Source organism: Thunnus thynnus, chromosome 2 (genome assembly GCF_963924715.1).
Source record: "Thunnus thynnus chromosome 2, fThuThy2.1, whole genome shotgun sequence".
In the NCBI taxonomy this organism is placed as follows: Eukaryota; Metazoa; Chordata; class Actinopteri; order Scombriformes; family Scombridae; genus Thunnus; species Thunnus thynnus.
In genome coordinates, this window is record NC_089518.1 from 26,644,438 (window position 1) to 26,659,423 (window position 14,986).

The 14,986-nt window shown below is 38.3% G+C and overlaps 3 protein-coding genes across 4 annotated transcripts; 2 read left to right on the forward strand and 1 right to left on the reverse strand.

The window, feature by feature from the left end:
• Window positions 1-658: 658 nt before the first annotated feature.
• On the forward strand, window positions 659-1,952 carry sprb (sepiapterin reductase b). Its single transcript, XM_067576704.1, has 4 exons — window positions 659-757; window positions 850-1,078; window positions 1,229-1,516; window positions 1,798-1,952. The coding sequence occupies exons 1-4, from the start codon at window positions 659-661 to the stop codon at window positions 1,950-1,952; spliced, it is 771 nt and encodes a 256-aa protein (XP_067432805.1).
• Window positions 1,953-4,149: 2,197 nt separating this feature from the next.
• On the forward strand, window positions 4,150-12,600 carry smyd1b (SET and MYND domain containing 1b). 2 transcript variants are annotated; one of them, XM_067613192.1, is made up of 10 exons: window positions 4,150-4,414; window positions 5,541-5,717; window positions 5,921-6,134; window positions 8,282-8,412; window positions 8,612-8,650; window positions 9,717-9,912; window positions 10,960-11,052; window positions 11,192-11,355; window positions 11,484-11,652; window positions 12,302-12,600. In XM_067613192.1, the coding sequence occupies exons 1-10, from the start codon at window positions 4,293-4,295 to the stop codon at window positions 12,464-12,466; spliced, it is 1,470 nt and encodes a 489-aa protein (XP_067469293.1). In that variant the 5' UTR covers window positions 4,150-4,292; the 3' UTR covers window positions 12,467-12,600. The 2 variants fall into 2 exon arrangements, with proteins under 2 accessions (XP_067469293.1, XP_067469303.1); XM_067613202.1 differs by lacking the exon at window positions 8,612-8,650.
• Window positions 12,601-13,909: 1,309 nt separating this feature from the next.
• LOC137199093 (fatty acid-binding protein, liver-type-like) lies at window positions 13,910-14,918 on the reverse strand. The gene is made up of 4 exons (XM_067613217.1): window positions 14,766-14,918; window positions 14,330-14,502; window positions 14,082-14,174; window positions 13,910-14,002 (listed from the first exon to the last, which is right to left on the reverse strand). The coding sequence occupies exons 1-4, from the start codon at window positions 14,830-14,832 to the stop codon at window positions 13,952-13,954; spliced, it is 384 nt and encodes a 127-aa protein (XP_067469318.1). The 5' UTR covers window positions 14,833-14,918; the 3' UTR covers window positions 13,910-13,951.
• Window positions 14,919-14,986: the final 68 nt, after the last annotated feature.

Consider the following 14,986-nt stretch of genomic DNA (forward strand, 5'->3'; position numbering starts at 1 on the left):
GCATGGTGGAGTACCAGACCTTTAATGGCCCAGGTCATTTGAGGGTGGGAATAACTGATAATAACTGAATGATTGCAGTGAGTAAATCATAGTTTTGAAGTTTTGTTGTCTGTTCTGTCTTGTAATGTTATCAGCATTGTTGTTTTATTGTCATCTGTGCTCATTGGTTTTCTTTTAGTCTGCTTTGGCATATAATTTATCTTCAGAAACTACTGTGTGCCTAAAGTGTGTCTCATAAAAGTTATGTTATGTAATATGTTTACTGTAGTTCATTAAAATCTATTAATTATTTGTTGTCAGCAAATTACAATGTATAAAGTGCTTAATCAAATGTATATTTAAATGATGAAAGGCTGTTAAAAAAGGTATAAAATCATAATTAAAGGTGTTAATCTATACATCTATTTCATTTTTATGAATTTATGTATTTATTCTAAAATAGTTTTAGCAAATACTTTTTAAAAAGCCTTTAAAATGTTTAGTTATATAATTTACTGATGCGGCATACTCCACATAGACTCCCCCTTTCTCTTGATTTTCTCCTCACTGTAAAATATAAAGCATGAAATGCATCAGTTCTGCCTGCTGGTGTTGGGTTATAAAAGTAGCCCAGTGCTCACATCCACCTCACACTAACACACTAACACACTTTGAAGAGATGTCAGACATCAACTCTACAAACGCTAGGACTCTCGGCCGGTGCTTCTGTATCATCACAGGAGCCTCAAAGGGGTTTGGATGGGTGCTGGCACACCAAGTAAGTGATCCATTTGTTGAAAAAAGAAAGAAAGAAAGAAAGAAAGAAACAAACAAACAAAGAAACAAATGTCATGTCATGTGTTCATCCAGGTATCCCACTATCTCAAGCCTGGTTCTGTCCTGCTGCTGGTGGCTCGCACTGGGACTTTGCTCCAGGAGCTGAAGGAAGAGCTGCAGAGCTTCACTGAGGACCAGAACCTGATGGTTCACTGCATCACAGCTGATCTGAGCACACAAGACGGTGTGAATGAGACAGTGAGGGTTACGAGACAGGAGAGTTTGAAGGAAATAGATCATGTGCTTCTTATCAACAATGCTGGTGAGTCTTGAATAATTTGCCTTTTGTTGAGATCAACCGCCAAGTAGCCGATTTAATTCGATTTCATATGTTGACCCCTCATGTTTTCATCTCATGTTAACCTCCCACTGTTTTTACACCCTCCCACCCATCTCCTCTCTCTGCTCTCAGCCTCTTTGGGTGACATTTCCCGGTTTGCGAGTTTCACCAACCTTGACCAGGTGAACTCCTATCTGTCCTTCAACGTTAGCTCTGCTCTGGGGCTGACTGCAGGGATTCTGCAGGTGTTTCCACCGAGAGCGGGCCTGCGATGGAGCGTGGTGAACTGCTCCTCGGTCTTTGCAGTGCAGGCCATGCCTTCCTGGGTGCTGTATTGCACCGCCAAATCAGCGAGGGTAATGATGTTCAGGGTGCTGGCTGAGGAGGAGCCAAATGTCAAAGTCCTCAGCTACTCTCCAGGTATGTGCAACTTGTTATATCGGCTAGAGAAGCAATATTGAACAAAGAAAGGAAGAAAAGATTTATGTACAGTAAAGCTGAAATCAAGCGTGACAGATCATTTTTGTTATTGGAAAGAGCAAGGCCCACTTGTTCTGAAGCTTTCAACCATATTACACACAAAGAAAAAAAAAGAAAACAAGCTAAAAGGATGTACTGTATCTCCACATTTAACCATCTCATATGTATATCCTATAGAGGACAAAAGGCAACATGTAATACTATTTTCTGCTTTCTTTCAGGTCCTATGGACACAGAGATGCAGGAAGACATTCTGAGGTTAACAGGCATCAGTTATCATCTGCTTCCTTGCAAGGAGTCTGCAGCCAAACTGATGAAGGTGCTTCTGGAGAATAAGTTCGCCTCAGGGTCACACATCGACTTCTTCGAAGTGTGATGTCTTATAATCTGTGATGTGGTCCTGTAAATTATTATAACTCCTTCATGTTATTGTGTTGTAGGCTTCTTACTGGTTTTAACAGAGGACATCACATCACCCCGATTCTGGCTTCTCTCCATTGGCTCCCTGTTTGTTTTAGAATTGATTTTAAGATTTTACTGATCACTTTTAAAGCAGGTCTGGGTCTGGCTCCAAGCTACATAACAGATATGTTGACCCCATACGACCTTTAAATCTAAAGGTGACTGCTTTTTCCATCAGGGCCCCTCGTCTTGGAATGGCCTGCCTGAGGAGATAAGGCTCTGAGGAGATAAGGCTCTTTTAAATCTCTTAAGTTCTTAAAACCCATTTTTACAGACTTGCTTTTGTGTAATGTTGTCTTTAGATCATCTCTCTTTTAAACTTCTTTTTTTTTTTTTTTAACTTTTCATCTTTTAAACTTTTTATCATCTCTTTATTGTCTTTCTTTGCCTTTGGCCGCCATCTCTAAAGTCAGATCTGTTATTGTTCATGTATTTGCTTTACATTGTACTGCTTTTGCTTTGTCTGTCAAAGCACTTTGTAAACTTTGTTTTTAAAAGGTGCCATATAAATAAAGTTATTATTATTATTATTATTATTATTATATTATTTTTCTTAATGTAGGGAAAGATGTATGTCTGGTCTTTAAAATAAAGCTTTTGCATATTATTTGCGTTTGTTGCTGATGTAAAGAATGCTGTAAGCATCGATTAAAAGAACATCTTTAATCTTTAATTCAACTTTTCAGTGAAATTGAGTGATTTTTTTAAAACAAATTAAATTTGCAATTAGAAAAACTTTAGACTTTTATGGCCCATTGTTCTGCAGAAGAACACTAGCATTACATACAGTAGAACTGTCCACACTTATTACTATGAACAGTGACATGAATATGTAAAATTTGTATCGACAGATTAGACAAATTAACAATTAGGTTCAACTATAGCCAGTTTTTTCAGGAGTTTTCACTGGGGGGCCATTAACCAGCGCAGGAGATGCAGGATTATATGTTTTGTTATCTCTTTTAATGCGAATAAAATTGATTTATAACACTGTTTAGGATTATATCTGAGGGCAGATGTCATGTCCCATCTGTAAGTGAGGGCTAACATTTTATTTTAATACTCATTTGGCTAAAAATGACAAGAAAATTTGATCTGTGTAGGTAGGTTAATTGGATTTAATTTCAGCACCATGCACTGTTCAAATAGCGTGTATGTGTGTGTGTGGGGTGAGGGTTTACACAGGCCTTGTATTTATTTTATTTATGCTAGATTTGTGAAAAAGTTTTGACATAAACTTTGAAAATCAAACTTAAGCTTTCATCAGGGGGCCACTATTTATTTGACTAATAATAATAATTTGGGTTCAGAGTCAGAGAATACAACTGAAACCTTCAAAATCTGGTGTCTCGAGTGGGGAGGATGTTATTGGTTGGTCAGTACAGGCTTTCACAAACTGCGGTTTCTAAATACTGGCTGATATTTGGTCTGTGGAGCACTGACATACAAGCAGAATAAGTGTGGCTGAAAATGTATGAATGTGTGTTCACATGCCTTTTAGTGAGTTTTTGTGTTTGTATGTGTCACACTGTGGGAACCCAAACGTGGTAGTCCACTCATGTTGTAGGCAATGAGCTAATTTCTGAGCTCACCAAAAGGCTTGTCCCCACAGTGTGTGTGTGACAGCAATGTTTTTCCTTTACGTCATAACTTATGTTGCATTTAGAAACAGAGAGAGAGAGAGAGTAAGTTAGAGAAAGGACCAGAACAGCGTGGAGGCTTAGCAATAGTTCAGCTCTGCTTCTGTCAACCTTCTCACAGCTGTCCAACGTCACCACAGACGCATGACAGACAGGCCCAACTGAGGGACAAAAATAACCCTCTGGGACTGGGCACCTACCAATACATGGGTGGGGGGGGTTGGGGGACTTTCTGCCAGTTAACAGGACAAAAAATTTAAATGTCTGAATGAGTCTGAGAGAATAAAATGACTTTCAGAGGAGTTATGCCTAGATAAGGCTGTCAGCTTTGTTGATAAGTGTGTCCTCTGAAGACATTTTACTTCTCAGCGAACTAATGTGACGAAAGACCACCAACCCATTTTCTATCTCTCTTGGTACAGTTCAAGAGGTGGACGGCTATTTTAGTACCTTGGGTGTGGAATGTCCAGTTGTCATTCTTGGAGAACACAGAAGCAACTGATTGGTCTACGAGATCCTCAACTACCCTACCCTTAGCTCAGTATTTAGCCTCTCTCTTGCACTGAAATACTCCTCTCTCGTCCACCAGTGTCTCAGGAACCGGTGCTGCTACCATGGAGAACGTGGAAATATTTACCACACCTGAGAAAGGGAGGGGTCTGAAGGCCACAAAGGAGTTTTGGGCTGGAGATGTCATCTTTTCTGAGCCCAGTCTTGCAGCTGTTGTGTTTGACAGGTACAGTGCTGATGGAAGTTGTGGGTGTCCAGTGATGGGGGATGGGATCAGAAATGGTCATCAGGGGGGAGATTTGTGCAGTTGAGCTGTATTTCTTTATCTTTAACGCTAAAATTACAGCTAATCTACTGTATCCTAATCCTGAATCCAATTTGCTCTGGATTGACAATGATATGTGAGTGTGTAATCTTACAACAAATGACTTCCTCATGTGAACATATGTTTGTGAGGCAAATCCAATGTAGACAGTTCATCCTCAAGGGAATATGTGTACGTAACTGTAACTTAATGACTGCTGGTATTATGACGTAACAAGCACTAAATAGCTGTAATAGCAATAACTGTATCTGGAACAATCAGAAACAAACATACCTCTCAGACTTGGAAATTAGTAACACAAAAATGTTTTTCCAAATGTCATCAGTATTGTTTGAGATGAATTGTGAAGTGGACAAACTATTTCAACAAATGAAGACATTTTGAGAGACAAAAATGACCTATCATTGCCCATAAATGGCATGTGCATCTTTTGATATCTTTCAGCCAGTTTACTTAGTAGTTTTCTTCTTTACATCATTATTTCCATGGTTTTCTGTATGACGACTTTTCTGGAAAATCTTGAAAATATCTTAACATCTTTGAGAATCTGACGAAATCTTAAACAAAACTTAAAACATTTCTAGTAAAATATTTACTCAGTGGTTTAAAATGTGACTTTACATCAAATGGGCTGTAATTTCACTACAGATATTTCTGAATTTTGTTTAGAAGAGATACCAACTTGTGTGAAAAAATAACCTCGACTCAAGTTTCAATTACTAGCATTTCATGTGGCCGAAAGATCTGAAAAAGCTAGTTTTATTTTGTCACACGTGTTAATCCTAATGTCAAGAATCAGCTACCTTTCTCAGGTTATCAACTTGTATATCACCTGAAAGATTATATCAAAAGAACTTTCATGCTAAAATTCAAGATCATCTTGAAACTGACAGAAAAACACGTATAAAGAGGAGAAAATAACTTACTATGACAGTACATTTGGCCAGCATTAATGTAATTTATGCATGTACTGTAATATACATATCATAATAACTTCAGTTTTTCTGTTTGTTCTCTTTCTCTGCAGTCTGGCAGAGCGTATTTGCCACAGCTGTTTCCGCAGACAAGAGAAGCTCCAGAGGTGCGGCCAGTGCAAATTTGCTCATTACTGTGATCGAACCTGCCAGCGCGCCGGCTGGGCCGAACACAAGCAAGAATGTGGTGCCATCAAAGCTTATGGCAAGGCACCCAATGAGAGCATCCGGTAAGTGGAAGTGGGCAGGGGTAAAAACATATTATATGATTCTTGATGTTTGATCAATAAATGACCTCAATGACCAACAATTTTTTTTTTTTCTCTGATTGTGGACTCTTAACTTGTATTTTCTGTCCACTATTGGCCACATAAGCTTGTGCCCTTGAAGTCGCATGTCTTCTTCTTCATTGTTGTTTTTTTTTTGTGGTCAGTTTGGTGGCCCGCATCATGTGGCGCCTCGATAAGGAGGGCAGCGTGGTGTCTGACATGCAGCTGACCACACTGGACGAACTGGAGGACCACATTGCTGACATGCAAGAGGATGAGCTGAAGGAAACAAAAGTGGATATCCACAACTTCCTGGACTACTGGCCTCGTAGCAGCAAGCAGCACACGCTTGACGTCGTCTCACATATGTTTGGAGTGGTGCGTTTAAAGAATGTGTATTTGACATCCATTGATTTCTTTTCATGTAGATGGCTGTAAAGCAGTTTGGTCCCATATCAGAGGCTTCTTTAGTGGGTTGACCTGCCTCTCCTCCCCATATGAGATAGCTTCAAACAGACCAAAACTAATACATTCAGTCATCCTTGTCAAAGCAGAAAATCAAATACCTTCATGTTTACCACCAGAAAGTTTCCCTCGAAGGCAGACAAAGCAGTAAATACCGGTGATAATCGGAGGAGTCATACCTGCAGCACAACTCATGACATTTAACTTTAACGCTTGGTAACAGCCAGCACACAATGTACCATTTTAATGGTAAAAGTTAAATATCTACAGAAGTGTTTAACAACATGTCTGGGCTGCTAACAAGAACAAACAGTCAAATTTAAGTCTTTAAATCCTTCAGATTTTTACACCCTGCAACACCTGAAGGCAAATACCTGGTAAATATGAAGTGGTCATGTGATATTTCTGGGTTTTATGAATATAAGGGTGACTCAAATGAATCATGAATCAGTTGAACAATTCAGGCAAAAAATTGACTGCATTTCTCAACCCGCGTGCTCCATACATGAATAAACAGGTTATCCAGATTATAATTTTGACGATTTGACACAAGTCTGGATTTTTTGGCTTTTTCAAAACTGGCTGAAAATACATCTGGAAATGTTGTCATAGCAACAAGTCCTTAACTCCAAGCCTGCAAAACTTCAGGTTTATTGATTAAGATATTTTAGGATGAACAATTTACATAAACTCAGTGTGAGAAACAAACGTCTCGCTTTCTTAGATTTATAATTAAAGAATGTTGATATCATTACCATTTTAGATGAGAACATGCAGGTTATTGACAAATCATTATGATCTATTGGTGTAATTATCACAATTAAATTTTTATAATGAAGAGTTACCTGCACTTATACATGATGAAACATACAAAAAGATGAAGTTTGTACACTAAAAAGGAATCAATACAACTAAAAGCTTCTGAGTGTTAAAAGACCAATAGGGCCAGAATATTTGGCATTTAATTTGACATTTGAAACACCAAAATGTATTAAACGACTGACTGCAGAGCTCACTTTGCTGCAAATTGTTTATGCAGTTTAAGATGCTTTTTGGGAGGCTTTTAGCAAGATTTCATTTTTATAGCAGGCTTACGATTATCACTGAAAAACTCTGCACGTGTTCAAAGAGGAAGACCGCTCCAATCATCCAGCCAACATCACTGGCAGTCTGACCACATTCACTGGTATCATCTAAATTTCTAACAGGGAGGGTTCCCAACACTGCCATCACTTGATCATCACAGTTTCAACTCTCTACTCATTTCACCTCTGTTATTCAAGATAATCCAGGATTAACAAATCAATCTTCAAACTGCATTCAAAGGACCAAATTAGCTGGATTATTTTAACCTGATAACAGCATGTTGGCCTGAATTAGTTAAACCACATTTGAAGAGCAGGAATCTGTTGTTAGAGCTGCAATGATTAGTTGATAAGCTGATCGACAGAAAATTAATCGCCAGCTATTTATATAATTGATTCATTGTTTTGAGTAATTTCTTAAAAAGAAATTTCCTAATTCTCTAATTCTCAAATATGAATATTTTCAGGTTTCTTTAGTCCTCTGTGACAGTAAAACTGAACATCTTTGGGTTGTGGACACAGAACATTTGAGAACGTCACCTTGGGGCTTCGGGAAAGAGTGATCAACATTTTTCACCTTTTTCTGACATTTTATAGACCAAACACAAACAACCAATCGATTAACCAAGAAAATAACTGACAGATTAATCGATAATGAAAATGAGCATTTAGTTGCAGTCCTAGACCCATTATCACATATTCAGTTTTGAAATGTAAATGTAGAAAAAGCCACTGAATTAGGACACGGCTGTAATCTTTTACTAGTAGTCTATTTACGTTCATATTGCCTACTTTTTGTCATTTGACCCTTTCAAGAAATTAGTGGAGACTTTGAAGCAAACCATTCACAAGAGCCTTTTGAAATTCTCGCTGTGCATAAGTTTTGTACATAACTTCAGAAACTGATCTCTGTGAAAGCAAAAAGAAATTTGACCAGTCCTGTGTTCACATGAATAATGCCACTCTTCCTCTTAGATTAACTGTAACGGCTTCACTGTGAGCGACCAGAGGGGCCTTCAGGCAGTGGGAGTGGGAGTCTTCCCAAATCTGTGTCTAGTGAATCATGACTGCTGGCCAAACTGTACTGTCATCCTCAACCATGGAAAGTAAGTAACACACAACACTAGTTTACTAAAAAAAAGTGCTCTTCAATGATGTCTACTGTCTTTTTTCTTATTTTTGCAGAATCTAACTTGACTGAGAGCGTAAAATGCTCAGTGTTTTTATAATCTGTCTGTGTGTGTGTGTTAACGTGTTTTTGTCAGGTTGCATTTGGTGTAAAACTGCTTCCTGTTTGTCTTTCAGTCAATCGGCTGTGAATGCTATGTTTCATTCTCAACGGAGGTGCGTTACCTCAGCCTAAAGCCTCTTTAGTGTGTTACCGTTTAAAGCAACACTGAGATATGTTAGATGCTCCATCACTACTCAGTTTACCATCCTCGCTCCCATTTCATCCACTGTAGCAAAATAAACGTCTTTGTCAGCAGTGCTTTGTAGTATGCACTGTAGGTTTGATGTGATTCAGTGATTATACAATATGTCAAAATAACAAATTACTTGAATGCTCTAACTTTTAGATTTTTTAGCATCACAACAGGCTGGTTTGGTTGTTTCTCTGCACTATTTTCACCTTCCGTAAGTTCATCTACCACAAAACCGTTTGTCCTTTCCACACAAAATCTTAACGTGAACTTGGTTTGTCACTTTGTGTGTTCGTCCATGTGTGTACCGCACTGTGTCTCTGTCTATCATGCCACAAAGTGCTGTGTGTGTATTTCGTGTATTTCATCAGCTCATTTGAAACAACTTCCTGTTAGTTTAGCTCTAACACCACGTAACATCAGATCAAACATGACTAAAAACCATATTTCCAACTGCATATTCCATTTTATAAGCTAAATATCAAGAATTATTTCACATTTAAGCCCTATTTTTTTTTAAACTTTCTTTCCTTCAACATTCACTGATTTTGTTAAAGGTGGAAAGAGACCCAGAATCTAGTTTTTCATGTTTGCTAAAAGAAATAAGGAATCTTTTTATATGATGGAAATGAACCAAACTTTTGCAAAATTAAAGGAAATATTTAGTATGTTAGAAAATATTGTGATACTTTATCGTGAACATTTAAATACATTTACTGTAAAACATTTAAGTTTAGAAAAGTGATAAAAATTTGTTCACAAAAGTTTAAATGTGACATAATTTGTCTGATATTCACTTTCATCCACTCCTTCAATCCTTCATCTGCACTGATTGAACTGAAAGCCACAGTATGGAAGTGTTTAACCAGCTTTTAAAGGTGCAATTTGTAGAAAAGAAGCCTGATAGTAGAAAACTAAAGCAGTCACTCTGCATGTAATAAATGTCTGCTTGCGTTTAGTAGTGTTAACTGAGTGTTTCTCATCTTCAGGATTGAGCTGCGTGCTCTGGGTAAGATCGCAGAGGGAGAGGAGCTGACAGTCTCGTATGTGGACTTCTTGAATTTGACTGAGGAGAGACAAAGACTGCTGAAAACACAATACTTCTTTGATTGCACGTGTGAGCACTGCAAGAACCACATCAAAGATGACTTGAAGCTGGCGGGAAGGGAACAGGATGGAGTCAAGGTTTGTGTCTTTGTTTCATGAAATGTTGTTTTTTGTCCTCTGACAGAGGAATATTACACTGCACAAGGCAAAAAAAAAGCGACCAAACCAGTCTCACTACAGTTATACTGACTTGGGTGACACGTACAGACAGGAAACATGAGAAGCAGAGCCACAGTGACTATTTTAAGCAAAGATAATCTCCAATGAGTTCAGCTTTAAACTGCGTGTATGTGTGCCTGCATTCACACACATGTCTGAGAAGCAGCAAGATACAGAAAAGTTACTAATAATAAACTTTATTCTCTCAATCACTTAAACTACTACAGGGTCTTAACTGACTTTATTTCAATGTTTTATTGTAGATGAGGATTAGTTGGAACATTTGTTATATTAGATGATTTATATTCAACTTCCAATGCCAAACTGCTTAAATTTTACCATTTAATACACTGAAGTTTGTAAATCAATGCACATAAAAACATAAAAACATAAAAACGTGTAAGAATTGAATGGCTTTAAATGATAGGCTTGACCTTATCTTAATCGGTGAAACACGAGGCACTGTCAGTGTGATGATTGCCAGCCCACTCTGTGTGCCTGTGTGATAGTGCACGTGTGTGTCACAAGTTATTACTGGCTTGCATCATAAAATATCAGCAGAGTGTAGTTAAAGGTGTTTATTACTTTGTTTTTTTAACTGAAACAATCATATATATTGACCATATCTGTTGCGATATGCCTGGTTTAGGCCTGATACTAACTGTAATAACTGAAAATTATTCTGTAATTATGTACATGTATGTTAATATAAGAGTAAATAGTATGTGTTATCAGAATAACAATTGTCCAGCTCTTTGACAGGGCGCCTTCAGTTAGTCAAAGGTCAAAAAAGCAAGATAAAAATAATCAGACCTTCACCTTTATGGAACTCAACAAAAGCATCTTATCTTTTAAGACAAACAATGTGTTATCTAGAAAGTGAGTGTACTTCATCAGTGTATTAAAACTTGATGAAACAGTGCTTGATTTTCTCATTAACATTTGATCAATTGCTCCCATTCGCAGCCTTCAGAGGAACAGGTGAAAGAGGCAACAGATTATTGCTGGAAAATGCTGGAGAAGATGGACGAGGTTCGATTAAAGGGTGACTACCATGAGGTACAGCATCAAATTAAAATCAAATAAAACCCAAACTGTTACATAACAGAATCCAAGACTTATCACCTCTCTCAGAAATGCTCAATCCTACTTCCTTTTTAAAATGTCTCTATTTTTTTATTTATATATATTTCTTTAGGTGGTAAAAATCTGCAGAGAATGCATAGAGAAAACAGAGCCAGTTTTGGCCGACACTCACATCTACCTGCTCAGGATGTGGAGCACATTAAGTGAGGTGCAAGCCTACCTGCAGTACTTTGACGACGCTGCAGACTACGCCCGCAAAATGGTGGAGGGATACATGTGAGTGCAGAGATACTGAGCAGTCTTGCAATTACGATAAATGCACAGAGTCTCTGGTGTCAAAAAATGAATGAATATGTACACTAATAAATCAAATATCTTCTAAATCTTTACATTTATCACGACAGGAAGCTGTACCACCCAAACAATGCCGCTCTCGGTATGGCTGCTATGCGAGCAGGAGTAACCCACTGGCAGGCCGGGCAGATAGAAATTGCCCACGGGATGATCTGCAAGGCCTATGCCATTATCATGGTCACCCACGGCCCAACACATCCCATCACCAAGGACCTGGAAGTAAGTGGCTATAAAAAATATTCTTATATTAACAACGGTTGCTTGTATGTGAAAGGAGTCGCTTTTGGTGATGAACCCACAGAATATGATCAGTCAACTCTGCTGTTCCTCTCAGCTCTACGGAGCTTTATAGCATCTTTCAGCTCAAGACGTATATTTGATTTGTTAAAATACCACTGTGATCCAAATTTAGCTCAAATTTTACTTAAGCTATGTTCACATAACAGGTTTAATGCTCAATAATGATTTTTTTTAGTCAGATCCGATCTTTTTATGTTGATGGTTCACATTCATGTTTGTAAGTGACATGTATTCAGCTCCGGTGTGACAACCGTTAAGGTTTGTAAACTGCAACGCATGCACAGATTTAACTGACAGAGACTGGATATGAATCAGATCTAGGACCACATATGCAAGTAACCCAGATCTGATATGAAAAAATCTGATTTGATTTTTTCACACTTTCATGAAACAATCTGATCTTTGTAAACTGGAGGCAAAAATGTGGATTTGGACCACCTCAGCACGTATTGTGAACGTAGCCTTAGCCAATTCACAGGCTAGCAAATCTTTCTGTTTATTGTATGCTACAGATAATGAACAGGTGGACATTTTAAGCACTCACATCTCCTTCCTGATATTTCTACAGGCTATGCGCATGCAGACAGAGATGGAGCTGAGGATGTTTAAGCAGAACGAGTATGTTTACCACAGTATGAGAGAGGCAGCCCTGAAGAACAAACCAATGACCATGCTGCATGAACCCAAGTCTGTGGAGGAAGGAATCAAGAACCTCTTCCACCGGAGGAAGTAATTGCTGGACTGTAGACATTTACTGTAAACAGAGTATTGGTGTGTGAATCTATCCATATACTGTAGTCACAAGGTCATTTTCTGCATCACTGTATCACTTTTGTTATACTTTTCACTAAAAGATGTCACACCAAACTTGTGCTTTTTGTTTTTAATATTCCAACTACAGTGGACAACACAAATTAGTCATTAAGTTAGAAGAACCAGAAGTAGTACTTTTCAGGTTTCATCAGGTACACTTTACCTCCACATGAAACTCAGTCTTGTTATTTTGGTTGTTAATGTATGATTGCATAATTATGGTTCTAATAGTGTACAAGTAAAAGGAACTATATCAGAAAGTAAAACATTATCCCAAAATAAGCAAAGTTTTGAACCTCAGTACTCAAAATGCTACCAGCTTTGTCTGCACATATGCAGTGATATTTCATTGAGATGGTAAAGTTTGTCTGAAATAATGGTTTTGTAATAGTTGTGTTTGAAAGAAAAGGCAATACTCCCATCCGGTGGACTGGAGAAGCCCTGCTACCCCTGGGATAAATGCTAACATTTGCATGGCAACATGCTTAGGGACAATGCTAACATGTTTAGCATGTAGTGTTTACCATGGTGTAATATGTTAGCATGCAACATTTGCTAGTTAGCATCAAACAAACAGCTGAGGCTAAAGGGGAAGTTAATTTAGGCAGTTTTGCAGTTATTTGGTTCCATATGAAAGTTATTACATCTAGTCCTGAGGGGGCAGGAAAGTTTGTAAATTTCATGGCAATCCATCTGGTAGATTTGGAGATCTCATGGTGGCACTAGTACAATAGTCAGTGGGAACCATATCTGTACAAAAATTCTATGCTAATCCATGTAGATGTTTAGATATTTCACAGGATAAGTTTAGTTTAACATGTCAGGGGCACCAGAAGAAAGGTCAGGTGAATCAATTGTTGAGAGTTCAGTCTAAAGTACTGGCATTGCCAGCCTTTGAATAGGTTAAAATTAAAGTAGTCAGACTCCTCCTACTGTCCACATTTTTAATTTTAAACTCCAGCAACCTGCCCATTTTGCCAGTTCAAGATTTAAATTCCTCAAGTCTTCACTTTCAAAAGTTACCAAATAACCCTAACTGGTAGTCAACTTAAGCTGTGAGTGAATCATTATATGGAAGTTACAAGTAATGGTTTTGTACACCTTAAGTACAGGTTGACTCTGGAGTCCATTTAAACACTTGTTGCTTGTCATGTAATCAGTTCACTCAAGTTCCCCGCAGCTGCGAAAGTGACCTTTAGCCAGTTAAACACAGACTCTTTACCCCTCAAATAAAATACCACCATGGCTCTCATGATATTCCAGTGGGTAATTCACCATTAACCAGTAATTTTACAAACAGCTGTTCACTGGTTTCCCAATAAACTTAACATTCAGTATCATATTGTAAAGAAAACCATGACAGTTCTGCCTTTTAAAAATGTTTTATTATCCCAAGTGTTGATATTTACATGCGTTTGCTTGTCCTCTTGAATACAATGCTGCCAAGAGTCATAGTCTGAAAGAAAAGAGATTAGTATTAGAAGCTTGTTTAGAGTCATGCAGCACCAGTTAGGGAAGTAGTTTTATCTACTCACATTGACAATTGTGTTCGCATCCACCAGTTCTGTGACAGACTCGATTCCCTTCATGGAGACCTTCAGCTTGTTGCCTTCCCGCTGAGCCACCGCCTGCCAGAAGCATGACAGGAGATTAAGTTTCCAAGTCAGGGACTTAGGCAATTCAGGAGCAATGTGCAACAGGATTTTGTAACAATGACATCAATTCAATTTCTAGTTACAGCCAAGTATATTTAGTTCATGTCCTGGAAAATAGTCCAGCTTACCTTGATCTTCTCTCCAGTGACGGTCTCCAGCTCAGCCTCCTGTCCAATGGTGAATTTGTTGACAAGGACCTTTGTGCCGGTAGTGACTGTCACTTTGAAGTTGTCGCCGTTCTCCTCGATTTCAGAGATGCTCTTTATGTCTTTGCCTTTCTGGATGAGTTCATCAGGGACACCTGATGCAGAAGAGCAACAAGTTAAGAAACCATTACGAGTAGTGTTGCGTTTCTTTGGCTGTACAGTTTGTTAGTTGTAATTTAGCACTATAGGTTGTTGCTAGACAAGTCAACTAACCATATGTGATTGTGAGATCTTCTCATGTTGCACGTTTTACAACTTTGTCAATAAGAAGCCCAATTACATTGCAAGCATGTTACAGCCACACGACACAACAAAACATCAGCAAAGTATTTCTGATGCTAACGGTCATTACACTCACCAATGGCCTTCATGAAAGGCTCAAAGTTCTCCTGGGACTCCAGCTGGAACTTTCCAGAGAAAGACATGATGGCAGACAGTGAAGGTAAAGTGAGAAACGGTTATCTGCCTGTTTTATACTCTCAAACTGCAACGCTACAATCATTAACCACAGGTGTCCCCAATTAAGGCAGCTCCAGCCCACTTCACCCAGCAGAGCTCAAAGAAGATTTAGTGTAGATA

Excerpts from the sequence above, each read along its gene's own strand:
- smyd1b (XM_067613192.1), top strand. The coding sequence starts at position 4,293 with ATGGAGAACGTGGAAATATTTACCACACCTGAGAAAGGGAGGGGTCTG. Across the intron at positions 9,913-10,959 it reads GGGAACAGGATGGAGTCAAG|CCTTCAGAGGAACAGGTGAA; the intron begins GTTTGTGTCTTT and ends TCCCATTCGCAG. Across the intron at positions 11,053-11,191 it reads TAAAGGGTGACTACCATGAG|GTGGTAAAAATCTGCAGAGA; the intron begins GTACAGCATCAA and ends ATATTTCTTTAG.
- sprb (XM_067576704.1), top strand. The coding sequence starts at position 659 with ATGTCAGACATCAACTCTACAAACGCTAGGACTCTCGGCCGGTGCTTC. Across the intron at positions 1,079-1,228 it reads GCTTCTTATCAACAATGCTG|CCTCTTTGGGTGACATTTCC; the intron begins GTGAGTCTTGAA and ends CTCTGCTCTCAG. Across the intron at positions 1,517-1,797 it reads AGTCCTCAGCTACTCTCCAG|GTCCTATGGACACAGAGATG; the intron begins GTATGTGCAACT and ends GCTTTCTTTCAG.
- LOC137199093 (XM_067613217.1), bottom strand. The coding sequence starts at position 14,832 with ATGTCTTTCTCTGGAAAGTTCCAGCTGGAGTCCCAGGAGAACTTTGAG. Across the intron at positions 14,503-14,765 it reads GCCTTTCATGAAGGCCATTG|GTGTCCCTGATGAACTCATC; the intron begins GTGAGTGTAATG and ends CTTCTGCATCAG. Across the intron at positions 14,175-14,329 it reads TCACTGGAGAGAAGATCAAG|GCGGTGGCTCAGCGGGAAGG; the intron begins GTAAGCTGGACT and ends TGCTTCTGGCAG.